The 18,397-nt window shown below is 39.9% G+C and overlaps 1 protein-coding gene across 1 annotated transcript in view; it reads left to right on the top strand.

The window, feature by feature from the left end:
* MYT1 (myelin transcription factor 1) overlaps nt 1-17,140 on the top strand; it is a 190,148-nt gene extending 173,008 nt beyond the window's left edge. Inside the window, exons 19-22 of the mRNA XM_027850027.1 lie at nt 2,161-2,252; nt 4,699-4,802; nt 15,839-15,982; nt 17,000-17,140. Of these exons, the coding sequence (XP_027705828.1) occupies nt 2,161-2,252; nt 4,699-4,802; nt 15,839-15,982; nt 17,000-17,140 (481 nt within the window). The remainder of the gene's footprint in view (nt 1-2,160; nt 2,253-4,698; nt 4,803-15,838; nt 15,983-16,999) is intronic.
* The last annotated feature ends 1,257 nt before the right edge of the window (nt 17,141-18,397 follow it).

Here is an 18,397-nt window from a genome sequence, read left to right as displayed (position 1 = left end):
GTGCTTTGTTTTTACATTATATACTTTTACAAATTACTCCCACTTCATGAGAGGTAGCTTGTAACAAAGTGAAACTAATTATACAGAGACCTCCTCTAAACATGACTGTAACTTCACATCTATACACCCCCACCTCTCTATTTAAAAAAAAACAAACAAATCTATTTTCTCTTCCTTCCATCCTCTACCACTTTAAAAAAAAGAACATAACAAATTTCTTGTAACAAATATGCATAATCAATTAAAACAAATACCCCCAATGGCCATATACTATACATATATATGTATACGTCTGCATACATACACACATACATATACATACACACACAACTATATATATATACCCACATATGTATGTATACAGGTGTGGGTTGTGTGTCTCATTGCCCTGTCTCTAAATCCAGTGCTTTTTTCCCCACTCTAGGGCACTACCTTTGCTCTTTCAAGGCAGATTCATCAAAGTGATCTCAGAGTTGATTACAGCTCTGTGATACTGCTCCCAGGCCAGGAAGGAATCCTCACAACGCAACTGACAGTGGTCATTTAATCCTTACTGGAAGGCCTCTCATAAAGGGAAATCCACTGTGAACCAAGACAGACCATTTATCTTTGGAACAGCTTTCACTTTTAGGAAATTTTTCTTGACACTAAACCTACATTTGCTTTTTTCTAACTTCTACTCCTTGTTCCTAGTTCTACCCTTTAGAGACAAATAAAACAAATCTAATACCTCTTCTACATGATAGCCCTTCAGATATTTGAACAAATCTGTCATTTCCCTCCTGAATCTTCTCTTCTCTAGGCTAAGCATCCTCAGTTCCTTCATCTAGTACTTATATATGACATGGACTGAAGGTCCTTTACCTTCCTGGTTATTCTCTTCTGGATCTGCCCAGTTTAGCAATGTTCCTCTAAAACTATGATATTAAGAACTCCAGATGTGGCCTGATCAGGGCAGAGTACAAATGGCTATCATCTCTTTATTCCTGGAAGCAATTCCTCTCTTCTCTAGTTATCTTCTATCTTTTCTGTTTTTATTGTGTATGTTCTGATTTACATATGATAATAATAATAATAATTTAGTAATAATTTACATATAATCTTAAGTATAACCTCCTTGAGGGTAGGGACTGCTTTTGCTTTTTCATTATGTTCCTAATACTTAGCAAAAGTGACTGGCACAAAGTGAGCACTTAATAAATATTTGTTGGTTTATTAACAAGTAGCCCAAGATTGCATTACTTTTTTTCCATCTGCCTCTTCACTCTGATGACTCATATTGAGCTTGTATTCCACTCAAACCTTCAGATCTTTTTCAGAACAACTGCTATCTATCCTTGCCTCCCCCATCTTATATTTGTGGACTTGATTTCATGTATGCAAGTACAAGACTTTACATTTATGCCTACTGAGTTCCATCTTATTGGATTCAGCCCAATGTTCTAGCCTTTCAAAATCCCTTTGGATCCTGACTCTTTTATCCATTGTGTTAGCTGTCCCTCCTGGCTTTGTAGGCAGTGTCCCTGGTATTGGATGTTAGGCTTTCAGGGCATTCACGCTGTAACTAAAGGTAAAGCCTTCAGGGTATTCCCATTGAGATTAGAATCAAAATCTCAGGACCATCTCCCTAAAGTTGGGTTTAGGTTCTCAGGACACTCTGTAGGATCATGACAGGCAGCCTGGCATAAAGGATAGAAGACAGGATTTGGAGTCAGGAGAACATGGATTAGATTCCCACCTCAAACACTTGTTACCTATGTGACCTTGGGTAAACAGCTTACCCTCTCTGAACCTCAGTTTCTTCATCTGTAAAATGGTGATAATCATAGTACCTACCTCACAGGGTTTTTATAAGGGCCAAAGTGGGTAATATGTAACATAATAATGTAATGAGGTAATAATAATATTTTGCACTTTGCAGATTATAAAGCAGTTTATGAATATATGGTGTTCTTCTAAGGTGATGACAATGATGTTCTCATGGCTGCCTCAATGGGATTGGAGTGAAGTTCTCAGGGCTCTTTCCATGGGATTGAAGTCAAGCCCTGGGGATTATCTTGTTGGTTTGGGGGTAATATTCTTAGGGCTGTCTCCCTGGAGTTGGGCTCAGGATGACAAAGACATATTCATGATGACAACTTTGTGTTGATTTATTCCTAGTTTGTCAGGCTGTCCCAGAGCAACTTTTGCGGGAAAGAAGGGAAAACTCTCAGGGGATGAAATTCTCGGCACAAAGTTTAAGACCAGTGACGGTAAAGATCTTTATGATGTAACTGTTCCAAAATTTAACTGCTCATTATATACATCAGTATTTAAGGGTCTAAATTGCTAATTAATTTATGGAATCATGAAATGGGGAAGGCAAGCCCAGTTCTTTGGGTCCTTGCAGGGAAAGACCATGATGGCAGCAGGAAGTAAAGCTTCAATCACACTTTAATAAGACACAGAAGGTGTGTGGGATGGGGTGGGGAAAGGCAGGGGCAAACGGCAAATGGAAAGAACACAGACAAATGGCCAAAGTAGGGGGGAACATCATGGGGACAGAGATAGAGTGGTAGAGGAAGGAGGGCAGTGTAGGGATGAGAATGAGGAGGGGAAGAAGAGCACTCATTGGCATGGATCCAAATGGAGAGTTGTGAGGGAGTGGGAGTTTTCATAGTGTTTTATTTATTTATTTATTTATTATTTTTTTAGTAAGGCAGTTGGGGCATAGTGTTTTGATGGAGGACAGACTAACTCTTATCTGTGCCACTTTGAGGTTAGTTCATTAACATCAACATTATCTCACAGTTATCAGCAACATTTGGTGTTCTGCTGATCTTACTGCAAATGTCTGGAACTTATCTGAGATTTACATATCATAAGACCAAAAGTCTCTGGCAGCATGGCCTAACTGACTTCCCCTGATTTAGCACATAGTCTCAAGATGTGATTTTTGGTTAATATATGATACATTTTGCAAATTATGCTCCTTTGATCTTTCAAACAGTCTCTACACAATTTCTAGGTTCCCCTTTGCAATTTTACTTCCTGCTATTGTTTCTTTATATTAACTATTTATAAATTTACTTACTATACTGACTCAGAGGGTAAGAAGATGGTCAGGAGGACTAGAATAAGATACACAGAGCCTAAGGAAAGCCTCAGACCATGGCCTAGTGTCATATGTATGTATTTGGGAAAGGAAGGCATTTGGTCTATTTCATAAGTAAGTATAAAGAGAGTAAGCACAGCAGAGTGTATATAAAGCCAGGTCCACATCAGGAAAATCTGAGTTCAAGTTCCCACCTCTGACACACCCACACACACTGGCTTTGTTACCCTGAGCAAATCACTTAAACTCTCAGTGCCCCTGGCAACTTTCTAAGATTATACATTGCTGAGCAGAAGTTAATCTGCTTTGGTAGAAGGCATTTCCTCACCAGGAATTCTCAATATGATATCAAAATCATAGACTTGAACAACAACCACAAAATTATACACTATATCTGACAGGATTCATTATGAAGAAGTAGATGCTTTCCAGGAGATAAACTTCTCTCATTGGTTGAGGTGGTTCAATAATAGAATTGGCAGAGATCTGATTATTGTTCCATAGCTAGGAGAAGAAAAAGAGGAGGGGTGGGAGAGGTTTGGACTAGACATGTGATTGATGTCATTGATACAGGGGACTACAGGGAGGAAGCTCCCTCTTCCAATACAGATCAACATGATTTTAGAGTTAAAATCACAAAGTGTTGCCTGGGCTACTGAGAGGTTACATGACTTGTCCAGGGTCACAAGCCAGCATGTATCAGAAGTAAGATTTAATATGAAGTCTATAGCTATTAAACTCAGCCCTTTGGAGTCCATATCTTATAAGGGAGTTCATTTTTCATTATGAAATCCCCAATTGCGCCCCAACAATTTATTGTGTAAATTATTAGTATTTATCTCTGAGTCCTGAAAGCTGTAGAAGTCGACTTTCTCATTACAAATGTACAAAGTTCTCCTACTTGGCTGCAGAGGTCTTTCATGGCCAAAGGGAAAAGCTTTATGAATTTGGAGCCATCTGAAAAATTGTTTTTGTTTCCACCTCATGTGGATTACTGCCAAAAATAAAATTATAGAATGAAAAATGGTCACTGGATTTTTCAGCTATTCCCTAGTGACCAGCAGTGAACATAAATCAGAGAAAACTAACTAGGACCTACAGTCTCCACAAAGGAGTTTCAGCTCTTTATTTCTGAACTTCACCCAGATTCTTAATCAAAGAATTTCAGAGTTGGAAGGGACCTTAGAGGTCATCTAATCCACCCTCCCTTTCAATGCAGGATAATTGTATTAAACATAACTCTATGAAAGCTTCTGAAAGGCAGGAGTTGTGAACTAAATTAAGGTGTCCCTGAGCTAGTCCGGGGCCCAGGGAAACATCCAGACATCTCAGGAAAGCCCACTTGTTAATCTGTTCATTTACCAATTTTGCCTGCTTGGCTGTAAGCTCCTTGAGGGTAAAGACTGCATCTTCATCATGATATGCCCAGAAGCAAGCACAGGACCCTGGTCAGAACACGCAATAAATGTTCTATTTATGGAATTGGGTTGAATTTCAAGCATCAAAGCAAAAAGCAAATGACATATGTCAAATGATGGGGTTGAATCTCATGATCTCTGTCCAGCTCTGAACATAGGATACAATGTGGTTTTCCTTTCTTGCAGTGCTTGAGAACGATGAAGAAATCAAACAACTAAATAAGGAGATCAGTGAGCTAAATGAGTCCAACACAGAGATGGAGGAGGCCATGGTGAAACTGCAGTCACAGGTAGGTATTCTTAGTCCAGCTTTCTGAGCCTCTCTATCCTTGGCTTGGGCCTCGGCTCTTTCATCTCTTGAGAGTTCCTCATCCCATCTAGTGCCACCTAAACCCAACAAATTCTAAGAGTTCAGATCAGAGAGGACCAGATAAGCTATGTTATGAGCAATTGTGCTACCATTCTGGCAGTTTGTAGAAACTTTGGTAGCCAGGATATTGAATGAAAAGGTAGGCAGTTGACAATTAAGCCAATTGCAACCTTCCTCATTGACTTTAGGCGGATTTGGTTGTCTGCCTGTCACTTAACATATCACTTGGCACATATTAGGACCAAGAAGAGGACCAAAATGCCATCTCTATGTCAGGGTCAAGGTACAGTGTGTCTGACTGTGGCTGATCAGGCCAGTACAAACTCAGAAGGCTCTACCACAGTCAGGTACAAAGAGTCTAGATGAATATTTGGAGTGAAGATGTCTCTAAATTTGCACGTCTCACACTTCTTTTGAGCTACTTCAATTCTGCTTTGCTCATAGAGCACAGCACCCTCTTTGATGCAGTCATGCCACCCTGGGTAGTCCTATGCCAGCATTTCCCGTGTCTCACAATCATTTCCAAAGTTCTTCAGAGAGACCTTGAGAGTGTCCTTGTACCACTTCTTCTGACTTCAATGTGAGCGCTTGCCTTGTATGAGTTCTCCATAAAATACTCTTCCCTGAACACCTGTACACCTCAGTAGAAACTAAAATACCTGTTTATTGACTGATTAACGATTTATATTGAAATTTTCAGTGCAAGGGAAAGGTGTGTCTTTTTGGTCTGGGCATTTAGAGAAATTTCCCTGATGCAGAAATACCTCTGTGTGTCTTTCCTTATGTGCTGCTCAGACAGTAAGGGAAGTCTACATTTCTTTCTCTCAGCTATCTCATAGATTATGGCTAATCTTGGTACCTCCCCCCAAAGGTGGGGTGGGAGTGGGAAAGAAGATCTGTTTTCCAGTAAAGTCTGAGTTTGTGATGATAGACAATTTAGATATTGCTCAGGCTGCAATACAGTAATGGTTGAGGTTCATCCTTATTACCCTACAGGGTAATACACAATAGCTAATAGGTGTCCTGGACATAACAGCTCCATCGACCTAATGAAAACAATCAAACAATCAATCAAAAAGCATTTATTATTTGCCTATTATATGCCAGGTACTATCCTGGGCCCTGGGAATACAAAGACAAAACTGAAACAATCCCTGACCTCAAGGAGGTTATAGTCCATCAAGGGAGACAACATACAGTTATATAGGTTTATGCAAAATATATACCCCCCCCCCAAAAAAAAGTTAATTTTGGACAGAAGACACTGGCAGCTGTGAGAATCAAAGTATTACTACCTAGGGCTCACTAAGCCTGGTCCTTCCTGGTCAGGGGAGGAGGGGATTAACCTGACTTGGTGGTTCAGGCAGCAACCAACAGGGAGACCCATCAATGACAGAGAAAGGAGTATAAGGGGCGCATACTAGGCAATGTAACTGATTACATATGGCACAGTGGATAGAGTGCTGGGTTTGGAGTCAGGAAACACTTACTACCTGTGTGTCCCTGGGCAAGTCACTTAACCCTGTTGGCCTCAGTTTCCTCATCTGTAAAATGAGTTGGAGAAGGAAATGGCAAACGACTCTAGTATCTTTGCCAAGAAAACCCCAAATGGGCTCATGAAAAATCAGACATGACTGAAATGACTCAACAATAACAATAAAAATGTCTACTTAGGAATAGGGATTGGGGCCCAAAGTAGAACGAATATGTAAAGAGTCACTAATTGGTTCCAGGGCCTCAGGAAATATTAACCTTTTTCACATGAATTGTGTCTAGCTAGACCTCCTCAGTCTGATACTTATGCAATTGATCTTTTTGAACCTGTATGGGACTTTACCTGTGACCCTATTAAATCTTCTTTTACTGGATTTAGACTAATAATTTAACCTATTGGAATCTTTTTGAATCCTGACTTGGTCAACAAAGGCAGTGTGTTAGCTCTCCCTCCCAGCTTTGTGTCATCTAAAAATTTGATAAGCAAACCACTTCTGTTTTAAACCAAATCATTGATAAAAGTGCTGAACAGAACAGAGCCAGAGGCACATCACTGGGATACTCCATGAGAGACTTCCCTTTAAGCTGACATTAATCCATTAATGACACTTTGGTTTCAGACATTCAAACAGTTCTAGAATCCACCTAGCTATTCTATCACCTAGCTTACGTTTCTTTACCTTTTCATTCTTTTAACACATATTTATTAAGCAACTACTACTGTGCTTAGAGTGCTATGCAATATAGGAGATAAAAAATTTAGCTAAGACACTTTCCCTGCCCACATAGAGGTTTTATAAAGGACACAAACATAAATAGCTGTAAATTAATACAAAATACTTGATAAGTGCATTCGAAAATTGCATAACAAAGTGCACTGGGGGTGGGGGGGTCCAAGGGTCCTCTTTACATATCAGGGGAATCAGAGAGGATTTCTTCAAGTAGGTAGGGTTTGTTTGCAAATTTAAAGGGATGGGTAGAAATTCAACGAAGAGAAATAGGAAGGGGATAGTAGGCATAGGGTAGAGGCATGAGCAAAGACATAGATGGCAGAAAGCATGGGTTGTGTTCAAAAGTCAAGGAGTACTCTAGTTGGTCTGGAGTGTAGAATGCATAGAAGGAAGTAGTGCTACATAAGGCTGGAAAGGTAGAATGGCATCAGATTTTGGGAGATCTTACATGCAAGGTGCAGAGGAGTTTGTACTTTATTTTGGAGGTCATAAGGAACCAAAGAATATTTTTGAATTAGAGTAATGCCATGATCATAGCTTTGCATGAGACATATTATTTTGGCATCCATGTGAATAACATATTCATAGAGGGTAGGGGATGAAGATGGAGACAGGATCATAGATTTGGAGCTGGAAGGAACCTCAGCATCCAAACTACCATTTTAAAGATGGGGAAACTGAGGCCCAGGGAGGTTAAGCGTCTTGCCAAGAGTCACCAAAGAAGAAAGTCACAGAGCTGGGATCTGAACCAGGTTGTCTAATTCCAAGTTTAATGCTCTTTTCACTATACCATAGCTGTAAGTAAGCTATAAGCATTCACTATTATATATAGGATACATAAGTTGTAAGTAAGCTATGTCAGTGTGATAAAAGTGGAGATTAGGAGAAGGGGGTGTATGTAAGAGTTGTTGTGGACATAGAATTGACCAAACTTGGCAACTGATTGGACATGAGAGATGGGAGAGAAGGAAGAGTCAAAGATAATCTCTAAGGGGGCATAGTGGATAGAGCTCAGGCCTTGGAGTCAGGAGGCACTGAGTTCAAATTTGGCCTCAGACACTTGACACTTACTAGCTGTGTGACCCTAGGCAAGTCACTTAACCCCGATTGCCTCACCAAAAAACAAACAAAAAAAAAAAACCCAACCTAGTGAGTGGTGTTGGCACTGACAGAAACAGTGGAGTCAACAATGGTAAAGTTTAGGGAGAAAGGTAACAAACTCTGTTTTGAACCTGACAAATTTGAGGTGTTAGTAAGACATCCAAGTGATATCTTATAAGCAGCTGAAGAGGAAGATATGGAGTTTGAAAGAGAGTTTGAAGGTTACTAATGTAGAAGTGATCCTGAGAAATTTTGAGTGATGAAATGGGGCAAGTGAGAGGGCACACCTCAAATGGCCACAATTCTTTCAGTGAAGCAAGAGGCTAATAATAATAGCTAATATTTATATAGTGCTTTAAGATTCGTAAAGTGCCTTACACATATATGTATATATAAACACCTATATAGACATATATATAGTCACTTGATCCTCATAATAACCTTGTGAGGTCAGTGCCATTATTGTTTCCATTTTACAGATAAGGAAACTGAGGCTGAGAAAGAGTAAATGATTTGCCCATGGTCACAAAGGTATTAAGTGTCTGAGGTAGACTTTGTATTCAACAATTCCTGATTCCAACTCCAATATTCCATCCACTACACCAAGCTATAAGTTTGGGATTGAGGGGGATTTTATAGGCAATAGATGTGAAGATAAGGTTTGAAACAGTGACTCTGGTGAATGAGCTAGGAAGTTAATCAGAATAGGCTATAAGAATTATGTAGCAACAGCAAGGACTTGGTTATACAATGGATTGTGAATTTATAGTGGGTAAAATCCAATTGAGTTGGTGGAAAGTCATTGACTAAAGAAATTCAAGGATTCTCAAGAGCTTTGGAGGAAGAATGGAAATGTTGGATAGTGGAAGTTATTAGGATTTGCAGGCCCAAAATAGCAGAAAGTCAGGGTATCAAAGGATTCTACAGTAGTAGCTAGTGAAATATTAAAATACCAAACTATTGTGTCAAGGGTGGAAGCAAGTAAATCCACAGTGATGAACAGGGAGGGTAGGAGGGATCAAGAACCCAGAAGCCACAATGTGGGTGGAAGAGCCTTATTGTGGGTGAGAATGGAAGACCTGGAAAAATAGGAGATGATGGTTGAAGGATGAGATTTCATAGATCTAAATCTTGGAAGCAGTACAATTCTTACAGATGGTGAAGTTTAAGATACAGCTATGTAGGTGTGTGGCTGAATAGAGTAAAAAGGGTGGTGGGTGGAATTAATAACTGTGGGGTTCAGGTTGTCAGAGGGTTTGTTAAAATGAATATTGAAGTCTCCAAGGATGCTGGCAAGAATTAAATAGAGATGAAAACAATGAACCAGTAACTAAAGACATTAAGAAAGTGGGGATAATAATCTGGAGGTTGGTAGATGACAACAACATGGATAAGGAGAGGATGATAGAAACTTCATGGACCTCAAAAAAGGAAATATCATGGAAAAGCAATGATGAAGAAAAGGTTTAAAAGTGGTAATGAGGCTTAAGGAGCATGCCCACACCTCCTGCTCCTAGAGACTATGAAAAGTAGGAAGACTTGGTTTCATTGGAAAGAGTTGCAAAAGATGTTATGTCCTAAGGAGAGAACCAGGTTTCTATTAAACCAAGTAAGTGAAAGGAATCAGTTGAAGAGTTTGAGGATGCTGAGTAGTTTGTTGAAAATATAGTCTGGGTTGTAAATGGCCCAGTATAGTGGATTAGGAAGTTATCAAACCAAGCTGGAGTGGGATGGTGAGGGGTAGACCTAATGAGAAAATGATGAGAGTTTGTCAATCAATAAACATTTATTAAGTGCCTACCATGTGCCAGGCACTGTGCTAAGTGCTAGGAATACAGATATAAAAATGAAAGACAGTCTCTGCTCTCCCCCAGTATCTTCCCCTTTCTAATGGGGAAGATAACACACAAAGCAGAGGTACCTGGCATAGGGGAATGATGATGTACAGTCCAAAGAAGTGTATAGACAGATGGGAAATGAAGAAATGGCTGGCCCAAGAGCCTTCTTTAGGCTTTGGGATGAGTTCTTTGCTCTGCCCTCCAAACAGAGGGGCAGAGGGTACTGAGGTGTCAGTACCAAGGCTGTTGGAATCTCAAAGAATGGTAGGTTTTTTGATGATGTGTTTCCTGGGGACATGATGAGAAAAGATTGTATGCACATGTGGCTTGTACCTAAGTCAACAAGAGGCCATGTGGCGTAGAGGATAGAGAGCTTGGCTCAGAGTCAGGAAGACCTGGGTTCAAACCCTGCCTTTCATACGTACTGGCTATGTGACCTTAGCAAATAATTTAACCTCTCAGTGTTCCAAGCAACTCTTTAAGACTGTAAGTTCCAGAGAAGGTGCCAATTTGTATTGATAAAGGGAGGCTCCTCACCTGAAAATCACTACAGCAATGATGTCATAGGTCCAGACTCCCCACACACACCCAAAAAACAAAAAAAACAGTGGCCATGCTGCCGTCATCCAAGGCAATACCACACAACATAATGTGATCACAAAAGAATTTACCATATATCTTGCTAAAACTCAAACATCTCATCCTGGGTGACTTGAAGGTACAATAACTGAATACCTCTTGCTGAACCACATATTTCTGAACATTATGCATTTTGCAAGACAACTTTCTCAAAGCAGCTTCCCTTGGGGCTGAAGGTCACCCACGGGATCTGCCAGGGAACTCCCCCCTCCCTGCCCCCAGCTATGCCCATCTCACTAAGTATTTATGGAAACCTGTGTGGTGAGAACAAGGCCTAAATCCAAGAACACGTCTCTGAACAGTAAGAAGAGGAAAAGCAGGTGGTGGAAATAATTGAAGCTTTTGCAAGGAGGGGAAATGGTAAATAACTTAAATGTGGCTAATATCCATCTTGTGAGTCATTGGAAATATTTGTGATCCTGGAGAATTTTTCAAACAATGTCTCAGGCTTACCCCAAAGATAAATTGCAATGCATAAAGAATATGCTGGCTCTATGGTATTTGCAAGTAATCTCATAGATGGTCCTTCTTTACTCAACAGTCTGAATAAAAATGGTTCCCCTTAATTAGCATTATGAAGGGTCTTAATCAATTATAGAGAAGCAGAAATAAGCCCTGTTCCTGGAGCTCTCCAACCAGAGTCAGGCACTCCTCCAAGTCTGCTCATTTACCTAGGCTGTATCTTCCCTAAAAGCTCTGGAAATATTATAGTCCGGGAGCCAGAGAGAGAATTATAAGTAGCAGCAGCAGCTCAGTGCTACCCAGTCTTTCAGTATCTTTAAATCTTTTTTGAGGCCCCCTGAAATCTTCCCTGACTATAATGGCCTCAGATCACATTGTGTTATTATAGTCCACAGCCTTGGAGATAGCAGAGTGTGGTACAAAAGACCTCAAAGGGCAAATAGTTTAGGCATAGATCAAAATCTCAAAACATATACCAAAATAAAGTCAAAATGGCTTCATGATTTAGATATAAAGGTTGATACTATAAGTAAGCTGGCAGAGCAAAAAATAGTTTACCTGTCAGATTTATGGAGAACAGAAGAATTCATGACCAAACAGGAGATAGAGAACATTATGAAATGCAAAATGGATAATTTTGATTACATTAAATTGAAAAGTTTTTGCACAAACAAAGCCAATGCAACCAAGATTCGGAGGGAAGCAGAAAACTGGGAAAGAAGTTTTACAACCAGTGTCTCTGATAAGGTCCTCATTTCTAAAATATATAGAGGACTAAGTCAAATTTATAAGAATACAAGTCATTCACCAGTTGATAAATGGTCAAACAATATGAACAGGCAGTTCTCAGATGAAGAAATTAAAGCCATCTATAGTCATATGAAAAAATGCTCTAAATCACTATTGATTAGAGAAATGCAAATCAAAACATCTCTGAGGTACCACATCACACCTATCAGATTGGCCAACATGACAAAACAAGTAAATGATAAATATTGGAGAAGATGTGGGAAAATTGGAACACTAATTCATTGTTGGTGGAGTTGTGAAATGATCCAACCATTTTGCAGAGCAATTTGGAACTATGCCCAAAGGGCTATAAAAATGTGCATACCCTTGACCCAGCAATAACGCTTCTAGGGCTGTATCCCAAAGAGATCATAAAAATGGGGAAAGGACCCACATGTACAAAAATATTTATAGCAGCTCTTTTTGTGGTGGCTAAGAATTGGAAATTGAGGGGATGCCCATCAATAGGGAAATGGCTGAACAAGTTGTGGTATATGAGTATAATGGAATACTATTGTGCTATAAGAAATAATGAACAGGCAGACGTCAGAAAAACCTGGAAAGACTTATATGGACTGATGCTGAGTGAAGTGAGCAGAACCAGCAGAACATTGTACACAGTAACAGACATGTTGTGCGATGACTAACTTTGATAGACTTAGCCCTTCTCAGCAATGCAAGGATCTAAGACATCTCCAAAAGTCTCATGATGGAAAATGCTATTCACAGTCAAAGAAAGAACTATGGAGTATGAATGCAGATTGAAGCATACTATTTGTTATTTTTTCTTCTGTTTTGTTTTGTTTCCTCTTTCTTGTGGTTCCTCCTACTGGTTCTAATTCTTCCTTAAAACATGACTAATGTTAAAATGTGTTTAATAGGAATGTATATGAAAAGGCTATATCAGATTGCACGATGTCTTGGGGAGGGAGGGGGAGAAAAATTTTAAACTCAAAAGCTTATGGAAATGATTGTTGATAAATCAAAATAAATTAATAAAAAAAATTTAAAAAGAACAGATAGTTTGAACTCTAGTTGGGCATCATGGGAAAGGTAGCTCTGTGTACCCATGAAACAAACCAAGTTTGAGGCTAGCAGCCCAGAAAGTGCTGCTGAATTGGAGTGGGAGCTTAATTGGACTCCTCGCTCTCACATTCATTGGTTCATTCCCCCATCCTGGACACTTAGAGACATTTCTGCTTTTGGATTTATTCTAGGGATTTTTCTAAAAGGGAGAAGGCATAAGAAGTACTCAATGTACCAATGTGAATTCAGTAGAGAACAGGTGATTGAGTCCTACTTGGAAAAAGTCATGATAATAAGCCTGGGAGAAATACAGCACCCGTCCAATGTGAACGACCAGAATAGAATCAGTAGCTCTTATTACTACAAGTATATTCAGCTGACAGACCAATATTCAAACCTCATTGGGACATAATCAGCCTTTGCAAGACTGCTAATTACCCATTTGTATTCCCCCTCTGTTGGCATGTTGGCATGCCTGATCCATCAACTCAGCTTGATCTTTTCAGTGGCCTCTCCCCAATGCTGATTCCTCCCGTGATATCAGCCCATTCCAGTCAATGCTTAGGCACTCTCTCCTGGTGATAATCAAACACTCCACTGCAGGTGCTTCCCCTGACTTTCAACCACTTACGCTCTTGGCAGTGGGAAATGACACCACTGCAGCCACAGATGCATGACCCTGCACAATTTATTTTACCTCTCTAGACCTTAGTTTCCTCATTTGCAAAATGACTGCACTAGATGGAAAGGAATGCCACCAATCCTTTTGAGTTTTCCTTATCCAATTGATTCCATCTTGGAGATTGCTTAGTCTTTGATGATCTTCCCTAAGAGACTTATGATCCTAGATTTAGAATTAGAAGGGACCTTAGAGGTCATCTAGTCCAACCTCTTCATTTTCCATATAAGCAAAATGAGGGCCTGATTGTTTCAGTGATTTGTCCAAAATAACACATCTACTAAGTGGCAGAGGCCACATTTGAAATCAGTTCCTTTGACTCCAAATCTAATGTTCTTTCCATTGCACACTATTCATCTCATTTCCATGTTGAATTAGATTTGTGTTAACTCTATTCCTTAAGTTAGATTACTGGTTTCTAATCCCTATGCCACAGTTAGGATACAGAACACCAGTTTTAATATAGGGTATGATAGATATGACTAGAATAAAAATTCGTATGAAAAAGACTTAGGGGCATGGGGTAGGGTGTTGAGTATTCCAGGCTCCACATGAGTTAACAATGTTAACATGGTAGCCAAAAAATATTAATGCCATCTTAGGTTGCAATAAGTCAAAGCATGGAGTCCATAAAGATAGAGGTGATATTCTCACTGTGTTCTGGCCTGGTTGTATCCCATATGAAGTACTGAATTCCACTCCAGAGGCCTCATTTTAGGAAGCACATTGTCAAGATAGAATGTGAGCAATGGACGGAGATGAGGATTTCAAGGGGAATCTTTAAAAAAATTCCATGAAAGGATTTGTTGAAAGAACTGGGAATATTTAACTGAAATAAGAGGTTTGAGGGAGGGTGGAGTAAACAATAGTGGTCATCTGCAAAGATTTGAATAGCTGTCATGTAGAAGAGGCTACTAAAATTCATTTTGCTTTGCCCCAGAGAGCAGAAATAGGAATAATTGATAGAATTTGCAGCGAAATAGTTTTTGACTCACTATAAGGAAAATGCTTTCTAACAATTAGAGTTATCCAAAAGTGGAGTGGTAGAACTGTGGAGGAATCAAGACAGGTAAAAAGCATGGGAGATAGAGTACTCAACTTGGAATTAGGAAGGGCCTCAAATAGTCATTAGCTGTGCAACCCTGGAAATTCACTTAACCTTCCGACTTCAGTTTCTTCATCTGTAAAATGGGAGCAATAATGGCACCTATGTTCCAGGACTGTTAGGAAGGTCACGGGAGAGAAGATACATAAAGCACTTGGGAAAATTTAAAGCACTGTATTGATAATAGCTCATATTTCTAAGTTCCCAGTCATTAGAAGTCTTTGGTTAGATTTTAGATGGCCACTTTTATGCAATGTTACAGAGGGGCTCATGTTCAGACATGGACTGGACTAGATGTCTTCTGAAGTATCATCCAATGCTGAGGTTCTCTGAGTCTAAAGTTAAGCAGGTTTATTATGCTAATAATTTGGATACTGTTCTTTGCTTTTAACCCCTTCAGGACCTTGAGGAACACTTAAGCTTTTCTGAGTTTCCAAATGAACCTACCTTTTCTTTAGAGATTGCAAAAATGATAAAAGTCTACTATTTCTAGTATCAGAGGCTCCTCCTTCCACTGACACAGATTGTAACCCCACAATACCAGAACTTGTGGTCTGAAATCAGAGCTTTCAACAACCCAGTTTCACTCTTATGGCATGAGGAGGCCTGTTTTAGTAGGTTAAAAGCCTAAAATCCTAATTCTAAACTTTCTAAATTCTGTAGAAATATTGTTCAAAAGATCCAGTCAAAACATGGAGTACTTTTCTGCTGGCAGATCATTATTGTCCTATCCCTTCCTTTCATTGCATCCCCTCCCCAGTTACCTGGTGCCCTGAACTGATGCTTAGGAAAACAAGTTTGAGGTATTTGTTCTAGCTAGCATTTTTTCCTCCCCTTAGCATTTGAGATCACAGAATAACCAAAGGGTCAGACTATTAATGATCATCCTAAGGGGGACACCTTGAACTCACTCCCTTGCCCTTAAGGGAGACCTGGGTGAGCCTGAACCAAACCCTTTCCTTTCTTTGTGAAACCAGAGGGTGCAGGACTGTATTTCACATCCAATAGAAGCATATAGATGAAGAATATGAAGAGAGATGAAAAGGGGAGATGATTGATTTTCCCTCCTTTTGTTTTCCCTTGCTGACATAGATATCCACCATGGAGAAAAATCTCAAGAACATTGAGGAAGAAAACAAGATCATAGAGGAACAGAATGAAGCCTTGTTCCTGGAGCTTTCTGGCCTAAGCCAGGCACTCATCCAAAGTCTAGCCAACATCCGCCTTCCACATATGGTAAGGAGCATTCACAATCACTACATGCATTGGAATTGCACAATTCAGGAGTTAAAGTAACTAAAGCTTACCTCTGCATTCTACTGACATACTTTATTGGTACAAATCTAGGCTCCCTTCCCCGATAAAAATTTCATTTCTATAAAATCCAAATGTAGCTTATACTTGGTATTATTTTTTAGTGTATACCTATGTATTTTTCCCCTTTCAAAGAAATTTGAGTTTAGAAATTTAGCCTACATTGTGAGGCAATGTATATTTTGACCAAGACAATGCATCTCTGCCTTTGGGGTCATTGGTACATGTGTTTCTGGAGCTTATAGAGAGTGTCCCTTTTGTGTCATTTCTGCTGATTCTTTCCTTACATCCATTGTTCTGTTTTGGGGCCAGTGACTACAATCAGCAAACAGGGCACCCGGGGCCTTTAATCTTAGATGAACCAAGGGAAGCTGGGGAGGGATTAGAATTCTGCATCATCCAGGTCTCACAGTTGCTGTTAGAAAGGAAGTAGCTCCTATTCTACTCTGAAAAGCTTGCAGCCAAAAATAAAATAAAATAATGGTTTTAAAGACAGCACGTTTGGCTTAATTTAATGAGATCCAACAGCAGAGACCATGTTGCCATAGTGTTGCTACAAAAAGAAAAGATGAGATCCTATGAATTAGTCCAAGTCGGGAAACATAAGGGGCTGCTGGCTCCCTTTTTCCATTCCTAGGAAATAATTTTCAGTACATGGGGAGGGGGAAGAGAAAAGAAAGGGGAGAGGAGAAAAAAGGAACTGGGTTTTTTTTTGTTTTCTTTTGTTTTGTTTTTACTCTCTCTCAGTAGACACTAAAGACTTTCGCTGTGGTTTGTGACTGAGGTTTTGAGTTTCCTCTCCTCTCCATCCTTTATGTTTTCTCCATCTCTAAGTTAGCGATGCCCAGAAAACCACTGTAACCTAGTTTGGGTGGGTGGAGAAGAGGCAATAAATATCGATGTTACAGGTAACTTGGCTTTGTTTTGTGTTGAAATTAGGAGCCAATCAGTGAACAGAATTTTGATGCTTATGTCAACACCCTTACTGACATGTACACCAACCAAGAGTGCTACCAGAACCCGGAAAACAAGGACCTGCTTGAGAGCATCAAGCAAGCCGTCAAGGGGATCCAGGTCTAGAACTTCAGGAACAGCATAGACCCACATCAAACGATCAATGACTAACTAAAGGCTATTAGAAGATGAAAACCTTCACTCCCAAGTATTCAGGTTTACAAGTTGTGAAACTTGTTTAATGAATGAAAAGGACCAAAACATAACCGAGAGGCCATTTATAAGAAGAACTGAATCAAACTCCATTTTATTATTTACCTCCTAGTCCCTCTTGCAGATGGTAGGGGGTTTTCTTACTCATAGCAACACACTAGATGGGCATCCAAGATGGCACCCTATGATTGGCTGAAGAGCTTGGGGGACTTGAGGAGAGAGGAGGGCAGAGGGCATCCAAGGTGAGGAAGGTCTGCAGTTCAGTGTTACCTAAGAGACTGACCAACTTAAACACCCATTGTCTGTGACTGTGAAGATACAGCCCCCTCCCCCATTCATCCACAATCCTGTGCTGATGTAATGCGGCACCAGAGCTGCAAGTAACCTTTTGGCATGAACCTCCTCAAGGCCTCAGACCCTGAAGGTACTCAGATAGCCAATGAGTAGAAACTTTGAAGTATTTAAAAAAAAGTCCTTTATTTTTATTTTCTAAAAGAAATCCGCAGAGCAGTTCCGAATCTCCAGTGGAAAGCGCAATGGAAAAGGTTCTCAGGGAAGCTTTTGGAGTTTGCAACTACAGTATTCCTTTGTCTGTCGTAACCACGAGAAAATAGCTGTTTAGGAATAGACCAGCGCCAGATATTTCACACCAATGCTCAGTGTGTCAGGGTCCACTGTCTTATACTCTGGGAGCTCTGCTTCCCTAGAGTTCTGGTTCTGCTACTTGTCAAGGCCATTCTGCTGGTGGGAGAGATGGCATCTCAGCACCAGGAAAATATTTTTAGACATGGTTAAAGATACAGTGTGCAAAGACCCAAAGGGGTCCAGCCGAGACTGTGTCTCTGATTGGTAGCAGATTGTGTTATTTTTTTTAATTTAATTTTATATATATTATATATATAATTTTTTGGCAAGGCTATTGGGACTAAAAGCACTGTTCCAAGAGAGAAAAATTTGGGTATAGATCTTCCAAAGAATCCCTTTAGTCCGCCACTCCATGACTGTAGCCCACTGCTCACTTAAAGAACTGAAACCACCACAATGTTCTTGTAGGGATGACCTCTAGTTTCACATCCTTAGGAGCAAAGAAGGATCAGAGGAATGGTTCTTCCAAGGCTGTAAAGAAATGCTTGATGTATTGGCCCAAAGCCCACCCTACTCTCCACCCTT

The sequence above is a fragment of the Vombatus ursinus genome, unplaced genomic scaffold, assembly GCF_900497805.2.
Source record: "Vombatus ursinus unplaced genomic scaffold, bare-nosed wombat genome assembly UNPS02000580.1, whole genome shotgun sequence".
Classification (NCBI taxonomy): domain Eukaryota; kingdom Metazoa; phylum Chordata; class Mammalia; order Diprotodontia; family Vombatidae; genus Vombatus; species Vombatus ursinus.
Note: the sequence above shows the minus strand (reverse complement) of the source record. Positions and strands in the feature narration are given on the sequence as shown.